This window comes from Myotis brandtii, unplaced genomic scaffold (assembly GCF_000412655.1).
Source record: "Myotis brandtii unplaced genomic scaffold, ASM41265v1 scaffold666, whole genome shotgun sequence".
NCBI lineage: Eukaryota > Metazoa > Chordata > Mammalia > Chiroptera > Vespertilionidae > Myotis > Myotis brandtii.
The window spans coordinates 152,306-174,422 of NW_005370587.1; the positions used below are offsets into that span (position 1 = coordinate 152,306).

A 22,117-nucleotide genomic window follows, 5' to 3' on the forward strand; every position below is an offset into this window, starting at 1 on the left:
GGGGGGGGGGGGTTTGCAATGGTAAATGGGATTGATTTTTTAGTTTCTTTCTGAGAGTTCATTACTGGTGTATAAAAATGCAACAGATTTGTGGATGTTGATTTTGTATCCTGCTACATTGCTAAATTCATTTATTAAGCCTAGTATTTTCCTGGTGGAGTCATTAGGGTTGCCTATGCACAATATCATGTCATCTGCAAATAATGACAGTTTTACTTCCTCCTTTCCAATCTGGATGCCTTTTATTTCTTCTTGTATGATTGCTGTGGCTAGGACTTCCAGCACTATGTTGAACGAGAATGGTGAAAATGGACATTCTGGTCTTGTTCCTTTTCTTAGGAAAATGCTGTTAGTTTTGTCCATTGAGTATGATGTTGGCTGTAGGTTTGTCATATGTGGCCGTTATTATACTTAGGTATAATCCCTCTATTTCCACTTTACTATTTTTATCAAAAATGGGTGCTGGATTTTGTCAAATGCTTTTTCTGCATCTATTGATATGATCATGTGGTTTTTATCTTTCAATTTGTTTACGTGATGTATCACATTTATTGATTTGTGAATAGTGTACCAACCTTGCATCGCTGGAATAAATCCCACTTGATCATGGTGTATGATCTTTTTAATATACTAGAGGCACGATGCATGAAATTCGTGCAAGAGTAGACCTTCGCTGCCACAGCTGCCTCGATCCCTCCCTTGCAGCTGTGGCGGCTGCAGCCCCGGCTTCATCCTGGAAGGATGTCCTTCTGGACATGCAGCCTAATTAGCATATTATGCTTTTATTATTATAGATTGCTGGATCAAACTTACTAATATTTTGTTGAGGATCTTAGCATCTGTGTTCATCAGAGATATTGATCTGTAATTTTCTTCCGTTGTAGTGTTATTATCTGGTTTTTGTAGGATAATGCTGGCTTTGTAAAAAGAACTTGGAAGTGTTCCTTTCTCTTGAATTTTTTTGAATAGTTTGAGGAAGATAGGTGTTATTTCTTCTCTGAATGTTTGGTAAAAATCACCTGTAAATCCATCTGGTCCAGGACTTTTGTTGGCTGGAAGTTTTTAAATTACTGCTTCAATTTCATTGGTTGTTATTGGCCTACTCGGGTTTTCTGATTCTTCCTGAATGAGTCTTGGAAGATTGTACATTTCTAGGAATTTGTCCATTTCGCCCAGATTGTCCACTTTGTTGGCATATAGTTGTGTATAGTATTTGCTTACAATCCTTTCTATTTCTGTGGTGTCCATTGTTATAACACCTCTTTCATTTCTAATTTTATTTATCTGGGTCCTCTCTGTTTCTTGATGAGGCTGGCTACAGGTTCATCAATCTTGTTTACCTTTTCAAAGAACCAGCTCTTTGATTTGTTGATCTTTGTACTGTTTTAGTCTATAAGTCATTTATTTCCACTCTGATCTTTATTTCCTTCCTTCTACTTCTTCTGGGCTTTTCTTGCTGTTCTCTTTCTAATTCATTTAATTGTAGGGTTAGTTTATTAGTCCTTTTTTCTACTTTCTTGAGGTGGGTATGTAGTGCTGTGATCTTCCCTCTCAGCACTGCTTTCGCTGTGTCTCATAGGTGGTGTGTTCATTTTCATTCGTTTCCAGGAAGTTTTTAATGTCTTGCTTGAATTTATTGGTAACCCATTCATTGTTTAATAACATGCTATTTACCTCCATGTTGCTGAGTGTTTTTGAGATTTTTTATTATAGTTGATTTCTAACTTCATGTCATTGTGATCCCAGAAGATGCTTCGTATTATATCATTCTTCTTGAATTTGTATAGACTTGTTTTGTGCCCTAACATGTGGTCTATCTTCAAGAATGTTCCATGTGCGCTTGAGAAGAATGTACATTCTGTTGCTTTGGTGTGAAATGTTCTGTAAATATCAGTTAGATCCATCTGATCTAATGTGTCATTTAAGGCTTCTGTTTCCTTGTTAAATTTTTGTCTGGAAGATGTACCCAGTAATGTCAGTGGGGTGTTGAAGTCCCCTACTATGATTGTATTGCTGTCAATCACTCCCTTTAAGTCCATCAAGAAGTTGTTTTTGTTGTTGCTTTTTAATGGACTTGGGTGCTCCTATATTGGGTGTATGTATGATTACAAGGGTTATATTTTCTTGTTGAATCATTCCCTGTAGTATTATGAAGTGTCACTCTTTGTCTCTTGTTATGGCCTTTCTTTTGAAGTCTATTTTGTCTGATATGAGCATTGCTACCCCAGATTTTTTCCCCTTTCCATTGCATGGAATATATTTTTCCATCCCTTTACTCTCAGTCTGTGTGTTTCTTTTTTCCTGAGGTGCATTTCTTGTAGACAGCATATATATATGGGTCTTGTTTTCTTATCCATTCAGTCACCCTATGCCTTTTGACTGGAGCATTTAATCCATTTATGTTTAAGATTATTATTGATAGGTTTTTATATATTGCTATTTTTATTTTATTTATGGCTATAATCATCTCTTCTTTTCTGCTTCTTAAAGCAGTCCCTGTAACATTTCTTGCATTGCTGATTTGGTGATAATGTACTCCATCAATCTTTTTTTTTTTTTTTTTCGTCTGGAAAGCTTTTTATTTCACCTTCAATTTTAAATGATAGCCTCGCTGGATATAGTAGTCTTGGATTTAGGCCCTTGCTTTTCATTACTTCAAGGACTTCATGCCACTCCCTTCTGGCCTGAAGTGTTTTCACTGATAAATCAGCTGACATTCTAATGGGAACTCCTTTGTAATTTTTTTGTCTCTCTCTTGATGCCTTTAAGATTATTTCTTTGTCGTTAACATTTCCCATTTTAATTATGATGTATCTAGGTGTAGGTCTCTTTGCGTTCACCTGGATTGGGATTCTCTGTGCCTCCTGGACTTGTGTGACATTTTCCTTCACCAGATTGGGGCAGTTTTCTGTCATTATTTCTTTAAACAGGTTCTCTGTTCCTTGCTCACCCTCTTCCCCTTCGGGTATTCCTGTAATGTAGATGTTATTACATTTCATATTGTCCCAGAGCTCCCTTAGATATCTTCCTGCTTTTTAATTCTTTTTTCTATTTGCTGCTCCAACTGGGTATTTACCAGGTGTACCAGTTAATAATGCGAATTTTGTAATCAAAGAAAACACGATAATTTCAAGGGAAACATCAAAAGTGCTTTATTCAAAGTAATATCCATCGCTAGCTACACATTTCCCCATCTTTCAGGTAATTTGTGGATACCGTCCCAATAGAACTTTTCTTCTTTTGAGGCAAACCATTCAGAAACCCAATTTTCCACTTCTTCGTACGTTTTGAAGTGCTGCTTAGAAAGTGCGTGTGCCCTCGATCGGAACAAGTGGTCATCTGAAGGAACAACGTCTGGTGAATACGGCGGGTGGGTTAATACTTCCCAGGCAAGATCTTTTAACGTGTCTTTAACTGGTTTTGAAGTGCGTGATGGTGCATTATCATGAAGTAAAATTACTTTGCCATGTCTTCTGGCCCGTTCTGGTCGTTTCACGATCAAAGCATGGTTCAAATGATTATTTGCTGTCGGTAGCGATCAGTATTAATGATTTCACCTGGTTTTAGAAGCTCATAATACATCACACCTTCCTGATCACACCAAACGCAGAGCATTGTCTTCTCTCTGAAGTGATTTGGCCTTGCAGTCGATGTTGATGGCTGACCTGGATCAACCCATGATTTTGTGCGTTTGGGATTCTCAAAATAAATCCACTTGTCATCACCAGTCACAATTCGATGCAAAAAAGACATTCTTTTGTGCCGTTGAAGCAACATTTTACTGATGACTTTTCGGTTTTCCATTTGTCTTTCGTTCAGTTGATGTGGCACCCATTTTCCTTCCTTTAAGATCTTTCCCATTGCTTGTAAACGATCGGGAATTGTTTGCTGAGCAATGTTTAATCTTTCTGCAAGTTATTTTTGAGTTTGACACACACCTTCATCCAAGCCTTTGTCTTTCAAATAGAAATCATCATTTTTAAAGCATTTAAACCAGTGTTCACAAGTATCTTGAGATGGAGGATGTTCATCATAACCTTTCAGAAGTATACGATAACCTTCAGCAGCACTTTTCTTCAAAATAAAGTAATGAATTAAAACTTCCCACAAATGCTCTTTTTTTTGGCACGAAATTCGACATTTTTAAGCATAAAAATATCTATGATGTTAACACCTTCAGAAAATTTGACATATGAAGTTTTGAAGCTTGCTGTCAATACAACAAAATAGCATACATATCAAATCACATATATATCAACAAATATGTAACTCCATCTATTGAAAACAATCCACATTAACCGGTACACCTGGTATTTCTATCTTATCTTCCAAGTCGCTGATTCGATCCTCTGTTTCATCCAAATCTACTCTTAATACCTTCCAGTGTGTTCTTAATGTCATATATATCATTCTTCATTTCTGTCTGGTTGTTGTTCATAGCCTCTATTTCCCTTTTCTTGCTGCTGTAATTTGCACTAAGTTCCTTAGCATCTTGTTTTGAACTCCATGTCTGATAGGTTGCTTGTTTCCATCTCGTACTTCTTTTTCTAGAGATTCCCTCTTTTTTCTCATTGGGAATTGTTTCTTAGTATCGCCATTTTAGCTGTTTTTTTGTATTTGCTTCTATGTATTAGGTAGAACTGCTATGCCTCCCAGTCTTTGTGGGAGGGCCTTACGTAGGATGTGTCTTGAAGGGTCCAGTGGTGTAGTCTCTTTGTTCACCTGAGCTGGATGCTCTCTCTAGGAATGCCCTTCGTGTGCATTGTTTGGGCTCTCCTGTTGTAACTGGGACTTGATTGTTGATGTCCTGTTTGTGGGAGGGATCACCCCACCGACTTGCTGCCAGTGAGGTTCACCCCTCCAACTTTGTGCCAGCTCTTATAGAGAGGTACTTTGGGTCCACTATTTGTGGGGCTCAATTTCGTTGAATCCTGTCCATTGGTGTGTCTATCCTGGGCCTCCTGGGAGCTTCTCTAGTGCAGGTGAATGTGAGTCACTGTCCTTTGCCATAGACCAATTCCAGCATGCCATAATTTCAAGAGTTTCATCAAAAGGTTGATGAAACTTGGGGACTCAACAGGGTTGAGTCACACATGTAGTCACCTGTTGGGAATGGCTAAAGGCATTTCCCCAAACCTGAACAGGAAACTGATTGTGGCTGCCAGACAGTTAAAGGGCATCTTAATCTACATGGTATTGCCTCCTGCTGGCCAAACACCTGAACAGCCGTGGGCTAATTCCCCCAAACTGACCATGCTTCTGTACCCTTTGAAACCTTACCCTTTGAAGTGTATTATCTCCACCTTGCCTTAGGATAAATTGTGTTAATAAAAGCAAGCGTCCTCGACAAGGAGGGAGTCTTCAGTTCCTTTAGCTGAAGGTCCTCTGACCCCCAATGCCTTTCAAAATTATATTTCGTCTCCGGACTCTTTATTAGTCTCTGGATTCCTATGTCATCTACGCATAGCGCCTTTTCTAGATTCCTGAATCCTTCTTGATGCTGGGACAAGAACCCCGGCAGTCCTTTTTGGCTCTGGGCAGCCTGACTGAGGTCCAAGATGTTGAATCCATTAGTCGTCCAGGGGTCAGGGACTTCTTAGCCCAGAGGCTGTGTCTGCCTTGAGTCTCAGCCTTGATTGTCCCTGTTCTGAGCTGTACTCCCTTCCCCACAGAGCGTGTCTGCAGGTGTCAGCTGCAGGTGCTTGGGGTCCCACTGGCTTTGACCTCACTGAGCCATCCGGGATGGTGTCTGTGGCAGGGACCCAAACTGCTGTTTCATGATAGTATGTGTTTAGATGTCAGATTTCAAGAGGTTAACAAGTGAATGATTTATAAGTACATTGAAGGTTCATACTGTAGAATGCTCTTTGCAAAGTTCAAGAGGAAAACAGAGAGAATAATAACTTGGGGAAAATAAGAATCAAACCAAGAACTTTTCCTTTTGCATATATGAGAAGCTTAAATAAAATTTTTAAAAAAAGATAGAAAGTGGGGGAAGTAAAAGAAAGTAATAGGGGGAATAAATGGTAATGGAAGGAGATTTGACATGGGATACTGAACACACAATATACAGATGATGTATTATAGAATTGTACACCTGAAATCTATATAATTTTATTAACCAATGTCACCCAATAAAGTCAATAAAAATACATTAAAAAAGGAAAATATATGAATTTTAAAAATATGTACTCTGAAGTATCCAAACCAGGATGTCTCAAGTGCTAACAGTTTTCCTGTCATGGACTGCATGTTGGTGTCCCCACAAAATGCATATGTTGAGTGAGCCAGAGCAAGCCAGGGGAAGAGCTCTCCCCGCAACCCAGCCATGCTGGCACCTGAGCTCATACTTCCAGCCTCCAAAACTGTGAGAAGAGAATTAAATGTCCATGACTCAAGGCGAGTCTTTGGTGTTTTGTTCTAGCAGCCCCAACCGAGTGAGGCAGCTTCAAAAAGGCATGGCTTATTTTATTGTGCAAAATACTATCAGCTGGTATCTCTTCATGAAACCCAGACAGACGTGAGGAAGAAGTAGTCTAACTCAACACTCCCTTGCTAAATCTCATATCCCACAAAATCTCCCCATTACAATACTAGTGAAAAGGAGAGAAAAGTAAGAATGCTCTTTGCAAAGTTCAAGAGGAAAACAGAGAGAATAATAACTTGGGGAAAATTGCAGATCAGAAAATACACCTGTATACTAGTATCATCAACAGACTCCAAAAGGTACGGGGGAATGAGGTGATAGGGAAGCAATGCTGACCTACTGCCTTGGGCAGAAAACTAACAAAAGGAATCACTACAGAACAAGTACTTGGGTTCCTTCTTAAATGCGCAAAGTAAATCCATCTGATAAAAGAGCTTTGAAAATGGCTTAGAAAGTTTAAAATAAATATAATTTATAAGTGAATGACATTTGTGTTAATTATCCAGTTAATAAATTTTACTCCAAAACAATGTATAATCTCACAAGTTAGAAGCTGCCTGGTTAAGAGACCCTACATTAAAGCAATGTCACCAGTTGCTTTGTTCTAATCTCATCTTCCAGGATGTCCCAGCTCTGCTTGGCTCCCTAGACATGAGAGATTCTTTTTTACCCATGCTCAGTGCACACAGTCTGAAGAAGTCTATTTACACAGTTGATAAAGTATTTGTGATGTCAAAGAGATTGAAGTTAAAATGCTAACTCAGTTCTCATAAACTCATCCTTCTGTAAGGAGGTTTTCCTTTGATGCTGAGTTTGGAATCTTCTTAAAAAACACAACTTTTTGGGGACTCGTGGTTCAGTTTCTTCCAAAAAGGGCATTTCAAGGGTTGTCAAGAAACAAACACACAGAGAATCCACACCCTACTTCCCTGTGACTGCCAGACCAATGGCATGTGTTGGCTAGTGTTACTATCACTGGAATATTAACATTCAAATCAAACAACAAGCTTTCACACAGACCACAGATCCACAGATCTAGGAAAATGGGGTGGGGGTAGGGGGAAAATGGAAAGTTGCAGAGGTATCGAAATGAATGGGGCTAAAACGGTAGAGTCCCCGTTCCTAAGGTGAGAATAAACGAAAGGAAACTCTTTATAGAGAACAGAAAAAAGTCTCAAGAAATTCAGAAGCTATTTCTTACTTATGTGGATACTTAGGAAGAAAAAACATAAACTTGACATGTGTTTGGCATGGTATACATCTCCTGTTGAACTACTGTCCTGTAAAAGGTTTATTAACTACATAGAGAAAACTCTGGTCACAAAAACCCAAGCAAAGACCTATATATATGTATCTAACAAAGAAGCATTTACTGCTTTATAACCAAACACTGAGGCCTCATAATTTTATCAGGAGATATAAATTATAAAGTGTCGTATATTATTTTCCTTACATGTTTATCAAGCTAGGAACAGCTACACCTGGGGAAACCTCTATTTACAGACTTTTGGCTGTATTAGAGAGACATGGTTTTCCTTTGATGCTGAGTTTGGAATCTTCTTAAAAAACACACAACTTCTGCCCTAGCTGGTTTGGCTCGGTGGATAGAGCGTCAGCCTGTGGACTGAAGGGTCCCAGGTTCGATTCTGTTCAAGGGCTGCGGGCTCGATCTCCAGTGGGGGGTGTGCAGGAGGCAGCCAATCAATGATTCTCTCTCATCATTGATGTCTCTCTCTCTCTCTCCCTCTCCCTTCCTCTCTGAAATCAGTAAAACTAAAAAAATTTTTTTGAAAACCAAAACCTTCTTATTCTTCCGGAGATTATTTTAAAGAATTGGTCCCAGGCCCTGCTTCTGCTATTCACTTTTCTCAAAAAAACTCATTAGATGTCAAAACAAGGAAAGAGGGAAAGTAAAACTAGGCAAAGGCAAAGGGAAATATGTGTGAGCTTCACAAGGTGGCTTCTCGCATACCTGGGAGACAGGACATAGCCTGGAAATACTGGTGTTTCAATCACCTGTTACAAAGCTGAACGTTCTGCTGAAACCTGCTCTTCATAAAAATTATGCTAAAAAGGTGCCATTTTGAAATTAGGGAAACTTATGAAAGGCATAGACAAATACTTCATGTTACAAAAATAAAAACTTAAGGTATTTTTGCTGCTGTGGATAAATCATACAAGCATTTCCAAAAGATGATGTGATTAAAAATAAAGAAACAAGCAAAAAGTAAAAGATCCAAAGAACTGCTAACACACATTAAATCACACAAATTTTACATGATCCAAACTGCAAATGGGAATAGGAAGAAGATAGTAAGAATTCAACGCCTATTCATGTTACATGGAGGAACCTGACCCAAAGACATTAAAGACACTTTCCTAACATGAACAAAATGAAAGAGAAGATGAGGAACGTGGCCTATTCTTACTCGACAATGTTAGTTTCTAGCAACCTTAAGCTTCCACATCAGCGCCACATTGGCCCCAGGCTCCCTTTCCCTGCAGCACATCATGCCATGCAGAGCAGACACAGGAAGGCTGTAGTTATTTAAAAAAGGAAACAGCATGAAGCAAGCTCCACAGGTGCAAGGCTGATTGGCTATATGAGCTTACCATAGATCTCGGATCTACTCTCCTCTGAACTAGACTTTGTCTTCTTGGAGGAGCTATCTGCACAAGAGCGGGAGAAAAGGAGAGAGATATAGAAAATATGGAGACCAATGTAAGGGAAAAACTAATGGGGGAAAGGAATGAATCATGATCAAGTTAAATCGTGCAAAGTATGAACATCCAGTGACAGCACTTAAGAATAGTCACAAACAGCACAGGTAATGACATATTTTACAGATTTACCAAAGAAAAGACAGTGCAATAAAAATATATTCAAACAAAACAAAACATGAATAGTCTACAAAATACATCATCTGAAAATTTTAGAGACAGCAAAAGCACTAAAAGCTATAATAATCTCATTATGAAGCATTACATATCACTTGCTAAATGTGTCACATCACAGATGAACACTACAGAATAAGTCAATCAATAAGACCATAATACTTTTATGAACACAGGCAGAAAACTGACCCTCACTAGCAAGACAATAAGTCAAAATTAGGTGTCAGAAATTTTTAAAAAAGGTATCTTTTAATGGAGATCTAGAAGTTACATATTACATACTCCCACCACCAAAACTTTCTAAATTGATGACTGAGGTTTCACTTTTACCTACTACCGAAGATGCAGGTAAGTTATTAGCTATTCACTTTCTTTCCTTCCTAGATAACAAAAGTAAAAGCATGAAGCATCTTAATGAGACACAAAAAAATACTTACTTTCTATTAAAAATTAAATTTTATTTCTAAATGAAAATATCTGAAAACAGATACATTTTATTTATGTAGCTGGGACCTCAGCATTTACTTACTTTTATCTTTTGTCACAGGAACATACCACTGAATAAAATAGTATGTGCACAAAGAACACACATTGGTTTCAAATGGTGAAAGCAGAATTATCAAGTAATTTTTATAAATTAAATTCTTGGTACATTTACAAGGAGAAAGCAAATGCCTGTATTTTACAAGAGGAGGTCAAACTCTGTATAAATAAAGGCTTTCCGTAGGTCACTGACACGAAAACGCTAGGAAAGGGTAAAAGACATTCTGAGTGCAGAATCCTCTTTGACTGAAGAAAAAGGTCTCTTCATTTGCTTACTCTAAAATGATAATTAATTTTGAAGTTGCATTTTATCTACTCCAGACCTGAATGCTTAAATGACTACGGAAATTGGTAGTTGTTGTAGACTTAATTTTATGACATACTACTTACTTATTGGTTCATACCTATGACTTATTTTAATTCTAAGTCCTTGGTCGTAACAAAATACCCAATTATGATATAAACACTATTGCTATTATAATCACTATTTTTAAATATGATACACTTTACAATGAAGCTTCCAAAGTGGAATTCAAAGTATTGAAAGTTAAAACTGCTTGCATTTCTCTTGAATGCAAAGTTTACATCGTCACTGAAGAAGGAGGAGAGCCCTACACAGAAGTCCTACTTCTGAAACAGGTGCTCAGGCAGTTATGCAGCTTGAGTGATAGTATTCTGAAGCTACTGCTTTCAATATTCTTTGGAAGAACAAACAGTGTTTTTACCTGTGGGGTCAAAATCATGTGATGCACTGCGCTCAACTCTCTGCTTCTTATCAGCTGGTGACTCTCGGTTCAAAATACTTCCATGCCTAAATCAAACCAAAGCAACCAAATATGTACTCCAGAACAGTCATTAGAATAAAAACTTAATTTAAAAATCTCAAGTGTGTCTTACAGAGAGAGACCAAGAAATCAGTTTACCTTACACCGTCTCATAAACCTCTCTATTTTTTCAAGAAGTTTTAAAATTCAGGCTATGCTACATGTAACACAGTGGCTCTTTACTTGATTATAAAAAGTGCTTAAAATTAGAAAAGTAGTATTCAGCAATAAAGTTTGTTTTATTCTTAGATATACTGCTTAAATTCTTTTAGTGGTTTTCAAAGGCTACTCATTATTATTTTCATTTAACAGATAAGAAAACCATGCCTACAAGTAATTCAATACATTTCCCAAACCTAAGTATGCCATGGTCAGATTTAAAATCACTGTGTAAATATAGCACTGATGTTAGCAGTTGAAAAAAAATCACTGGGAAGGTGCACTTAAAACCTGCGAATAGTTCTAGTCACAGGAGTCGTATGCAAGCCCTGATGACACAAGAATTCTTCTTCTTCTTATGGTCTATCAAATTACATTGATCGATAATGGCTAGGCAGTAAATAAGACAGACTATAATGCATACACTACTAATTAATGGAAATCCCAAGATTAACACTGGTATCCTGAACTATGTATGGTGTCATTAAAAATGATAAATGTACTACAAATGTAGGTAGGAATGACATACTACTTACATTTTAAATAATATTTATGACAAGATGAGAGAGAGAGATGTTGAAGAACAAGTATTAAGAAAGAGGCATTTAATCCTGGGAAATTAATAAATGTGCAGATATAGATATGGGCACAGACATCTGAACATTTTGGATTTTTCCCTTTACTGTCTTAAAGGAATTAAGACTGACTCTGTTTGCCAAAGTTCATTAACTAAAGGTAGTTACAGTTACCAGATGATAAAACACATCAAAAACTAGTAATCCATTTACACCCCCTAAGCTATTCACAGCCAAAAACAGTCACAATAGATTTTAAAATCTGTAATAGAGTCAACAATAAAAATAAATAATGATAATAAAAAGAAGAGTAAAGGGGGAAAAAATAAAAGCAAAAAAAAAAAAATGTAAATCTCTTCATAGGGTGTGACCTTAATACCGATTTGAACTTTTAAAATGCTTGTATTAGCCAAACCGGTTGGCTCAGTGGATAGAGCATCGGCCTGAGGACTGAAGGGTCCCGGGTTCGATTCCAGTCAAGGGCATGTACCTTGGTTGCGGGCACATCCCCAGTAGGAGGTGTGCAGGAGGCAGCTGGTCGATGTTTCTCTCTCATCGATGTTTCTAACTCTCTATCCCTCTCCCTTCCTCTCTGTAAAAAATCAATAAAATATATTAAAAAAATAAATAAATAAAAATAAAATAAAATGCTTGTATTAAAAATATTGAAAATGTTATCAAAACAATGTCATCTTCTAGAAAAAATAGAAACATCTATTACATTCTAATTTGTAAAATATTTTGAAAATTTAAACTAAAATCCACATTTCAAAAGCCACAAAAAATCCACCATAATTTCAAAGAAATAATTCTAATGAAAATTTAACCTAAATGTATGAAGAACAACTGAACAACTTACCTTATAGGTTTTTTGAGGGGAAACCTGAAACAAAGTAAAAAAAAAAAAAAAAAAGGATAAATGTAATTATTTCACTTGTAAGACAGTCATTAAATTTATTGCATTCTATTAAACCAGAATAAGGAATTTAAATTTTATGCTAACTTTCCCAAAGCAATTCAACAAACAGATGAAGAAGCTGGGTATCATTGTTAATATCTTAAATACTTCATTAAATCCTAAATTGCAGGTGTATTTATCATCAGCTGTCCCTGAGTATGGTTTGTTTCTCTTTTTTAAAATCCAAATAATAGCCCTGGTCAGTGCTCAGTGGTTAGAGCATCGGCCCATGGCCCAAAGGGTCACGGGTTCAATTCCCAGTCAAGGCCATGTACCTCAGTTGCAGGCTCGATCCCTGGCCCCAGTCTGGGTGTGAACAGGAGGCAACCAATCGATGCCTTTCTCTCACACTGATGTTTCTCTCTTTCTCTCCTCTCTTCCCTCCACTGTCTAAAAATCAATGGGAAAAATATCCTCAGGTGAGGATTAAAAAAGAAATCCAAATAAGAATAACAACAGCTAAATTTATTAAGGGCTTACTAAATATAAATACTAAGTACTACTCTAAACTGTTTATATGTATTATCTTATTTAATCCTAAAAAATAACTATGAAGATATTTCCATGTTACAGATTTTTAAAAAAGGGCAAAGATATATTTTACCATTAAAATGTTATACTTTGTTTCCCTAAGAAGAAAAAGTTCCTTCCTGTCTATCACCTCTCCTCACCCCTTAAAAGACCTGGTGCTGATGGCTGCTCTATTGACCTTTCTACCCTTTGATCATGATCAAAGCATGATCCTCAATTATTTATGTTTAACTTTATAACAGGAACCTATAAAAAGTTACCATTGCAGTAGTATCAATTATTAAAAATATGTTCCTAAAGTAGAAAACAGAAGGTATGTGTTTCTTTTTTCAATTCTATAAGCTAAAAGAACTAAATCATTTCCTCTTGGTTGTCTTTTTTAAAAGCAATACAGGAGGCTTCTTGATAAGAGTTTGATGCTATACATAGATGCTAACCTAAGTCTAAAATGAGTTCTTAAATTTCTTCAATTTCTGTGCTTTTTAGAAATTATCTCAACCTATGATGTTTTATGTAATATTATTTATTCTAGTAATAAAACAGGTAACATGTTACAAATATCAGTAAAATAGGGCTTTTGAAAAAAATCTAATAGTAAAGATAGTAAGAGATAAATATAAAACAATGACACCTAATTAACTACTTTATTTGGCATGGAGTTTAGTTTTAAAAAAGTACAAGTTTAATTACAATTCCCTTTAACTCCTATATAAATCAAAGTTGATCCTAAGACAAAGAATCTAAAAACGTGCCTAATAAGCACGTTAACTCACAACGAAGGCAGGAATAACACGGAGGGGCTCTGGGTAAGAGAACACTGCGCTGGAGAATATACTGACTACGAACGATGACCAGTCTTCAGCAGGAAATGCTCCTCAGCAGTCCCTCCTTACTTGTGGGCAGGGGGTCAGGAACATGTATTTGTGATTCACAGATGCATACGAGCATTGGAGGGAAAAAAGAATGTCCAGCCGAGTTTCTGCAAAGGCTAACACCTGCAGGTAGCAACCTTGGTCACTGCCTGGTGGCCACTGCAAAGATTCCTACCCCCAAGCACCGCTGCTGCGTCAGGGACTGCCACGCCCAGGGAGGTTCTGGTAAGAATCGGAAGTTCCCAGACTAGTGCAGGTCAGACAGTTTCCTGAGCTATTTCTCTTCCAGGGAATGAAAAAGGAGGGCATAAAAGAGGAAAAAATGGAATGAGAAGATGAAGAACAAGGACCACCCTACAGTATAACCAGTATAACTTGCTTATCATTATCTATTACTATATTCATAAAATACAGATAAAGAACTTTTCTCAAACAAAAATTTTTAAATCATAATACTTTTTCTCTAGTCACTAAATTCCACTTTAGATTACGTGAAGCACATATGTATGTTCCTACATGTGTGCAGTTGCATATACACATAATTAATGATGTCAGGGACATCATTAATCGTGGCTTTTGCACTTGTTCCCTCTGCCATGTGCTTGATGCTGAGATGGAGATGCAAATCAGATAGCTAGAAATAGGAAACTAGGACCCCAAGGAAAAGTAGTCAGAACAGGGTTTATTATAAAATTGGGTTTTAAAATTGCTTTTTTAGAGTCTGCAGAGTTGAGTCACCCACCCATAGATGGTCACTAAAATGGAAAACAGCATGTAAAGATGAAGGATCGCCCTAGCCCCGTGGTTGGCAAACTGCAGCCCCTTGAGTGTGGCTCTTCCACAAAATACCACATGCGGGAGCGCACTTACAGTGAGATTGAAACTTTGTGGCCACACTCAAGGGGCCAAAGAGCCGCATGTGGCTCGAGAGCCGCAGTTTGCCGACCACTGTCCTAGCCGGTTTGGCTCAGTGGATAGAGTGTCGGCCTGCAGTCTAAAGGGTCCCAGGTTCGATTCCAATCAAGGGCACATGCCCGGGTTGTGGGTTGCGGGCTTGATCCCCAGTAGGGGGTGTGCAGGAGGCAGCCAATCAATGATTCTCTCTCATCATTGATGTTTCTCTCTCTCTCCCTCTCCTCTCCCTTCCTCTCTAAAATCAATAAAAATATATTTTAAAAAAAAAAGATGAAGGATCAAATCCTGAGGCAGGTGGGAGGGGAGGTAGGGGGACTAGCTTCTAAATGACTGTGAATGTGAGACCCAATGAAGATGATGAAGAAGATAAATCAGAAAAGAAAAAGAGCTGTCATGGGGCCAACAAAGAAGAGGTAATCAATACTATTAAATGCTGCACAATGCAGGTATAAAGGCTAATAATTGGCCATATTCTAAGCAACAAATTAGCCCAATACTAGGCTGATGAAATAATTCTGGTGTTCAAAACTCTGTATTTTCAAATCTCTGTCCGTTGTGTAGTAATAAAACTGTGGTAAGCTCCTTTGGTTAGATATTTATGTAGAACAGCTACATTTGAATGCTGATACATATAATGTTAGATGTGCCTAATCAAACTGTCTGCCTTTTGAAAATATCAGTGATGATTTGGACACATAGCCAAACAATGAACATGTTTGTGCACCTATTTATATATGATGTATATATGTATATATGTATGTACGTATTTTTCCAGATATAAGACAAAATCAAAGTACCAAAATGAAGAACCATAATAAATAAAAAGATTATCAGGAATTTGAGTATAAGGTGACTAGACACCCTTATTTTGATTACCTAATTTTCAATTGGTGTGCTGCAAGAATTTTTAAAACATGCAATACGTACTTAGAGCACTGACCTCTTTTCCCCCAGTGGTTCTCAACCTTCTGGCCCTTTAAATACAGTTCCTCATGTTGTGACCCAACCATAAAATTATTTTCGTTACTACTTCATAACTGTAATGTTGCTACTGTTATGAATCGTCATGTAAATATCTGATATGCAGGATGGTCTTAGGCGACCCCTGTGAAAGGGTCGTTCGACCGCCAAAGGGGTCGCAACCCACAGGTTGAGAACCGCTGCCTTAGACTGTGAAATAAAAAAAATGACAACGGCCAACACAACCACAGTTATCTTGTGCAAATGTATAAAAATTATACCTATTTTTTGTCAGATTGGCAAAAAATATACTTTTGGTGAGCCACAGAATGTTAGTAATTAGTTTATGTGCCATGAGATGAAGAAAGCTGAAAATTGCTGACCTATACTCAGCATACTCATATGCCAGAAATCCTAACCAAAGGCCTTAAATGTCACATACTTGACTAAGGATAGATGCCTTTCCTTGTTAGTTCTCAGCTCTATTAAAGCCCTAGGTAACAATATATAGCAGCCTCCCCCATTTTTTTTAAAATCCTCACTTGAGAATATGTTTATTTATTTTGAGAGAGAGAGAAAGGGAGCAGAGAAAGAGAGAAACATATGAACTCCATATAAACTCCAATGAGAAATCAAATCCTCAACCATTTTTGGTGTATGGGACCATGTTCCAACCAACTGAGCCACTGTCCAGGGCCTAACTTTTCTATTTTTACAGACTTTCCAATATGTTATTATAGTGGACTAGAGGCCCAGTGCACTAAATTCATGCACTTGTAGGGTCCTTAGCAGCTGCTGCCGCCACCGGAGCCTCCCTCCATCCCTTCCCCTGGCCAGCCCCACCCCCTCTTTGAACTCCTGGACAACCTTCCGATTGCGGGGACAATTTGCATACTATGCTTTTATTATACAGGATAGGGAAATGTGATTAAATAACCCTAACCCCCCAAAATTATATAATGTGTAAAGCTTCCATTTTTAACTAGGTTTAAGTAGTCTACAACAAATTCGTGCACCAGTGGGGTCCCTCGGCCTGGCCTGTGGGATCAGGCCAAAACCAGCTCTCAGACGTCCCGGAAGGGGTCCTGGATTGTGAGAGGGCGCAGACCAAGGCGAGGGACCCCACTGGTGCATGTTCAGGGCCGGGGAGAGATTCGGGAGGTTGGCCAGCCGCGGAGGGACCACAGGAGGGCTCCAGGGCGTGTCTGGCCCATCTCACTCAGTCTTGATCGGCTGGACCCCAGCAGCAAGCTAACCTACTGGTCAGAGCGTCTGCGTTCTGGTGGTCAGTGCACCTCATAACAAGTGGTTGAGCAGCCTTAGCATATCATTAGCATATTACACTTTAATTGGTTCAACAGACAACCAAACGACCGGACACTTAGCATATTAGGCTTTTATTATATAGGACTAGAGGCCCGGCGCACAAAATTCGTGCACAGGAGGGGGGTGTCCCTCAGCCCAGCCTGCACCCTCTCCAATCTGGGAACCCTCTCACAATCCAGGACTGCTGGCTCCCAACCGCTCACCTGCCTGCCTGCCTGCCTCATTGCCCCTAACCGTTTCTGCCTGCCAGCCTGATCACCGTCCAACCACTCCCCTGTCAGCCTGATTGACGCCTAACTGCTCCCCTGCCGGCCCGGTCACCCCTAACTGCCCTCCCCTGCAGGCCTGGTCTCCCCCAACTGCCCTCCCCTGCTGGCCTGGTTCCCCTCAACTGCCCTCCCCTGCCAGCCTGGTCGCCCCTAACTGCCCTCCCCTGCCAGCCTGGTCGCCCCTAACTGCCCTCCCCTGCAGGCCTGGTTACTCCCAAATGCCCTCCACTGCCAGCCTGGTCACCCCTAACTGCTCTCCCTTGCAGGCCTGGTCCCCCTCAACTGCCTTCCCCTGCCAGCCTAGTTGCCCCCAACTGCCCTCCCCTGCAGTCCTAAGTACCCCAAACTGCCTTCCCCTGCTGGCCTGATCGCCCACAACTGCCCTCCCCGGCCAGCCAATCTTGTGTCCACATGGGGGTGGCCATGTTGTGCATTGGAGTAATGGTCAATTTGCATATTACCTCTTTATTCTATAGGACTAGAGGCCTGGTGCATGAAATTCGTACACTCAGGGGTTGGGGGAGGGGAGTGTCCCTCAGCCCGGCCTTTGCCCTCTCGCAGTCTGGAAGCCCTTGGGTTATGTCAGACTGATGGCTGTCAGTTGGACATCCTTAGCGCTGCCGCGGAGGTGGGAGAGGCTCCCGCCACTGCCACTGAGCGCGCCAGCTGTGAGCCCAGTTTCTGGCTGAGCGCACTAACCACCAGAGGGCGGCTCCTGCGTTGAGCATCTGCCCCTGGTGGTCAGTGTGCAACATAGTGATCGGTTGTTCCACTGTTTGGTCGATTTGCATATTAGCCTTTTATTATTTAGGATTAGGAAGAACAAAAATTAAAATCTGAACTTTTGTGGCATGACTTCAAACTAAGTAGAAAATAAAAATAAACTTAAAGACTAACAATATTCAAATAGGTTTTTAGTTCAGTAAAATCCACAGAGAGACATAATTCAAAGCCACTGATAAATTTAACTCACCAAGTCATATTATCATGTTATATAAAAGTTACATCAATACTCAAGGTAACAAAATTCCCATATGTTTCTGATTAAGAAAAAAGATCAGGTTACAACTAAACCATTAAATTTTCCTGTGTTGACTATACCTGACATTTAGCAAAAATGTCCATTACTTTCTGATCTCTTGTAAAATATCAAGAATGATTAAGGCATTCTGTGTCCTGGATGTAAATCAAGTTTTTCATTTATCTATTTCTACAAAATAATTTCAGCAGCGTGAAGCACAACACAATTAAGTTACTCTAATATGAATATGAACCTGCTAACTCTAGTATTCTATTATTTTTCACAAAATAACTTCAAGGGCATTTGTAAGCAATACATACGTGCCTTAAGGCATAGGTATTTACAACATAGTGCTGCTGTCAGCTGAACTTTTAATTCAATCTTTCGATCTCTGGACAATAAGACTAACAGAACTAAAAATAATAACTGGTCATTACCACTCTCCTCTCTTCATAAAACCCCAGTCATAAATCCTTCCACCACCTATAATTCATGACTGATCTAGCTTAAAGCACTAAAAGAACTAAAATTGTTAAACTCGATAAAAAAGCCTGAATGTTATCTACCTTTGTAGTTCATCAGCATATAGAGCCAAGGCAATGTGAAGTGTGCCCAGAGCTGGCAGTAAAACATCAGCTCTATCAGAAAGGCTCTAAGCAGAAGCTGCAGCTGCAGGATGGCTCCTGGGGGGTTTCTCATGATGTTTTTAGTTTTAACCCTTTGAACCTTGCCATACAGAATGACAAGGACTAAGGAACTCAGTTCTGGCGTAAAATCCAAAAATGATTCACTCAAATGCAATGCAAGATTTCAAATTCACTTCTTAAATATAGCTAAGTATAATGCCACTTTTACTGAAGAACTTAAACACATGACAGACCCTTATTATATGTCTCTTATTTCCTGGACATACATTGACAAATCAAATGATAAATTCTAAATTATTTTCATTCTTTCTCTCAGAGCTATTGTAAATTGATTATTGGTTGATTCTCGGCTGGAAAAAGCAGTTCACAATAAAAACAGCAGCTCGTTAAAGGCTTTCAGTTCCTTAGATTTTACGTAAAATACATTCAGGTTAAATGTTCAAATTTTGTAAAATAGAGAGAATTGTGCAAAATTTGTTAGGACAAGCTGCTTTCTGCAAATTTGCCAAAAGATACCATCATGCTTCTGAAAAAGTAGGAAGTCTTGGTCAGCTTTAACCTTTTGCATTGAGGTGCCATTGAGATAAGTTCCAGCATTAATCTAAGCTTGATAACAGTAAGTTTAAAATGTAAAATTGAAATATAAAGTATTATGTCAATAACATTTTATTTTTCCAATATAAAAAGTTCTAATCAAAGTTTATTCTTTAAATCACAAATCTGATGACACATTTGCCATCTGCTTGCATTATTTTATGAAGGAAAAAAATTAAAGCACCTATAAAAATGGTATTCTATAGCAAGGGATACTGATTCCACAAGAAAGCAAGTTATAATAAATTAGAAGCCCAGTGCACGAAATTCGTGCAATCGGGACGGGGGAGGTGTCCCTCGGCCCAGCCTGCGCCCTCTCGCCTCAGGGGATGTCCAACTCCCATGGAGGCAGGAGGGGCTCCCACCACCGCTGCTGCACTTGCCAGCCATGAACCTGGCTTCTGATGGGAACGTACTGACCACCAGGGGGCAGCTCCTGCGTTGAGTGTCTGCCCCATGGTCATCAGTGCACATCATAGTCATTCCGCTGTTCAGTTGATTTGCATATTAGCCTTTTATAATATAGGAGGATTTATCATAGCCCAGCCAGCGTGGCCTAGTGGTTGAGCATCAACCTATGAACCAGGACCAATTAGAAATTAAGCATACACTGACTGAAATAAAGAATAATATACAGAGACCCAACAGCAGACAAGAGGATCCCAAGAATCAAGTCAAAGATTTGAAATACGAAGAAGCAAAAAATAGCCAACCAGAAAAGCAAAAGGAATCCAAAAATATGAAGATAGTGCAAGGAGCCTCTGGGACAACTTCAAGCAAACCAACATCCGAATTATAAGGGTGCCATAAGAAGAGAGAGAGCAAGATATTGAAAACCTGAGAGGAGAGAAATGGGGAGACAAAGAAACAGCCCACATACAAAAGAAAAGGAGGAATCACTGGAAAAGAAAGTAAACGAAATGGAGGCAAGCAACTTGTCAGAGAAAGAATTCAGAGCAAAGGTCATAAGGATGCTGAAAAGGATGGAAGACAAATTCAACAACATGTGTCAGAATCAAGAGGAAATGAAGAAGAACCAAGAAGAAATGAAGAATGACACAGCTGCAATAAAGAACACAATAGAAAGCATCAACAGTAGACTAGAAAAAGCTGAGGACCGCATCAGTGAGCTAGAAGACAAGGTAGAAAAAAACACCCAAGCAGAGCAGCAACTGGAAAAAAAAAACTTAAAAAAAAAAAAAGGAGAGCCTAAGGGAGCTTTGGGACAACATGAAACAAAACAACACCCGCATAATAGGGGTGCCAAAAGGAGAGGAAACTGAGCAAGCAATAAAAACCTGTTTGTAGAAATGACAGAAAACTTCCCTGATATTGGTAAGAAAAAAGTGACAAGTCCAAGAAGCTCACAGAGTCCCAAACAAGATGAACCTAAAAAGACCTACACCAAGACACATCTACTTATATAAAAACCCTGGGTGTAACATCACCGAGAGAACCATGACCAACCAGAAGGAAGTCAGTCCTGCAGGGTTGTCTTGGAAACAGCTGCACCCTCCCCCCTAGCTGTTTCCCGTAGCTGTTTCCTGTAAGGGCGGGGTTTGAGGCAGGAACCCGCCCTGGGAGCATGGAGCTTATCTTTATAAAATGTGCTGAGCCAGCACGGCCAAGGGTGAACCTGAGTGGGGGCAGCTGAAAGGCTTAGAAAAGACAGACAAGAGAATGAAATCTGGGTCTCGGTGGGAAACTGCTTCTCTGAGAGACAGCGACCACGCCCACAGCCATGTCTTTATTTTATAGCAGATGCCACGAGGCAAAGTAAGGGCGTGACCAAGATGTTTACAACATTCTCCTGGGTTTCAATCCTACTCAACTACATGCACCTGAACTCTATCAAGCCCACATCACTCAGGCACGTGGGACCACATGTTTGGACCACAGATTCAAGCTTACAACTACAGCTGTTGGCTATAATTGTGCTGAGAGGGCCCTGCCCTCCAAGCTGGGACTTGCATGTGGCAATGAGAGGACTGTGCCCTCTCATCAGTCCAAGGCTTGAACATGTCCAAAACACTGTAGCGGCTCCCCACAATAAAGTTTTAATACATTATATTAGAGGTTGTGGTGGTACTGTTTTACCCACAGAGTCTACAGGAATTGCTGCAAATTCACTTATCAGTGGAAGAACCTTTCATTCCCAATATAAATGACCAATTCCATTAAATGAAATTTCAATTTCTAGACTCGATATAAACAGTGAAGTTGCTAAAACTATTAAAAAGGCCCAACTTCTCATTATTGATGAATGCATCATGGTATCCAGTCATGCTATAAATGCCATAGACAGATAACTAAGAGAAATTTTGAATTTGAAAGTTGTATTTGGTGGGAAAGTTCTCCTTCTTGGAGAGGATTTTCCACAATGTCTTAGTATTGTATCGTATGCTATGGGATCGGCCATAGGACAAACGAGTTTAAAGTACTGTAATGATTGGGGATGTTTCAGAAAGTTGTCTCTTACAACAAATATGAGATCAGAGGATTCTGCTTATAGTGAATAGTTAGTAAAACTTGGAGATGGCAAACTTGATAGCAGTTTTCATTTAGGAATGGATATTATTGAAATCCCCTGTGAAATGATTT

General features: G+C 39.2%; 1 protein-coding gene across 8 annotated transcripts in view; it reads right to left on the bottom strand.

Moving 5' to 3' along the window:
• The window catches only part of ARHGEF12 (Rho guanine nucleotide exchange factor (GEF) 12), a 186,886-nt gene that overhangs the window by 139,259 nt on the left and 25,510 nt on the right, over nt 1–22,117 (bottom strand). For 3 of the 8 annotated variants that reach the window (XM_014528953.1, XM_014528952.1, XM_014528949.1), the window contains exons 1-4: nt 14,323–14,360; nt 12,283–12,306; nt 10,591–10,676; nt 9,041–9,097 (exon numbers count right to left, since the gene is read on the bottom strand). In XM_014528953.1, the coding sequence (XP_014384439.1) occupies nt 9,041–9,097; nt 10,591–10,676; nt 12,283–12,306; nt 14,323–14,348 (193 nt within the window). In that variant the 5' untranslated portion in view covers nt 14,349–14,360. Of the gene's footprint in view, nt 1–9,040; nt 9,098–10,590; nt 10,677–12,282; nt 12,307–13,685; nt 13,773–14,322; nt 14,361–16,260; nt 16,268–18,559; nt 18,566–22,117 lie in introns of those variants that run through there. The other 5 variants (XM_014528950.1, XM_014528956.1, XM_014528955.1 and 2 more) reach the window with 5 other exon arrangements.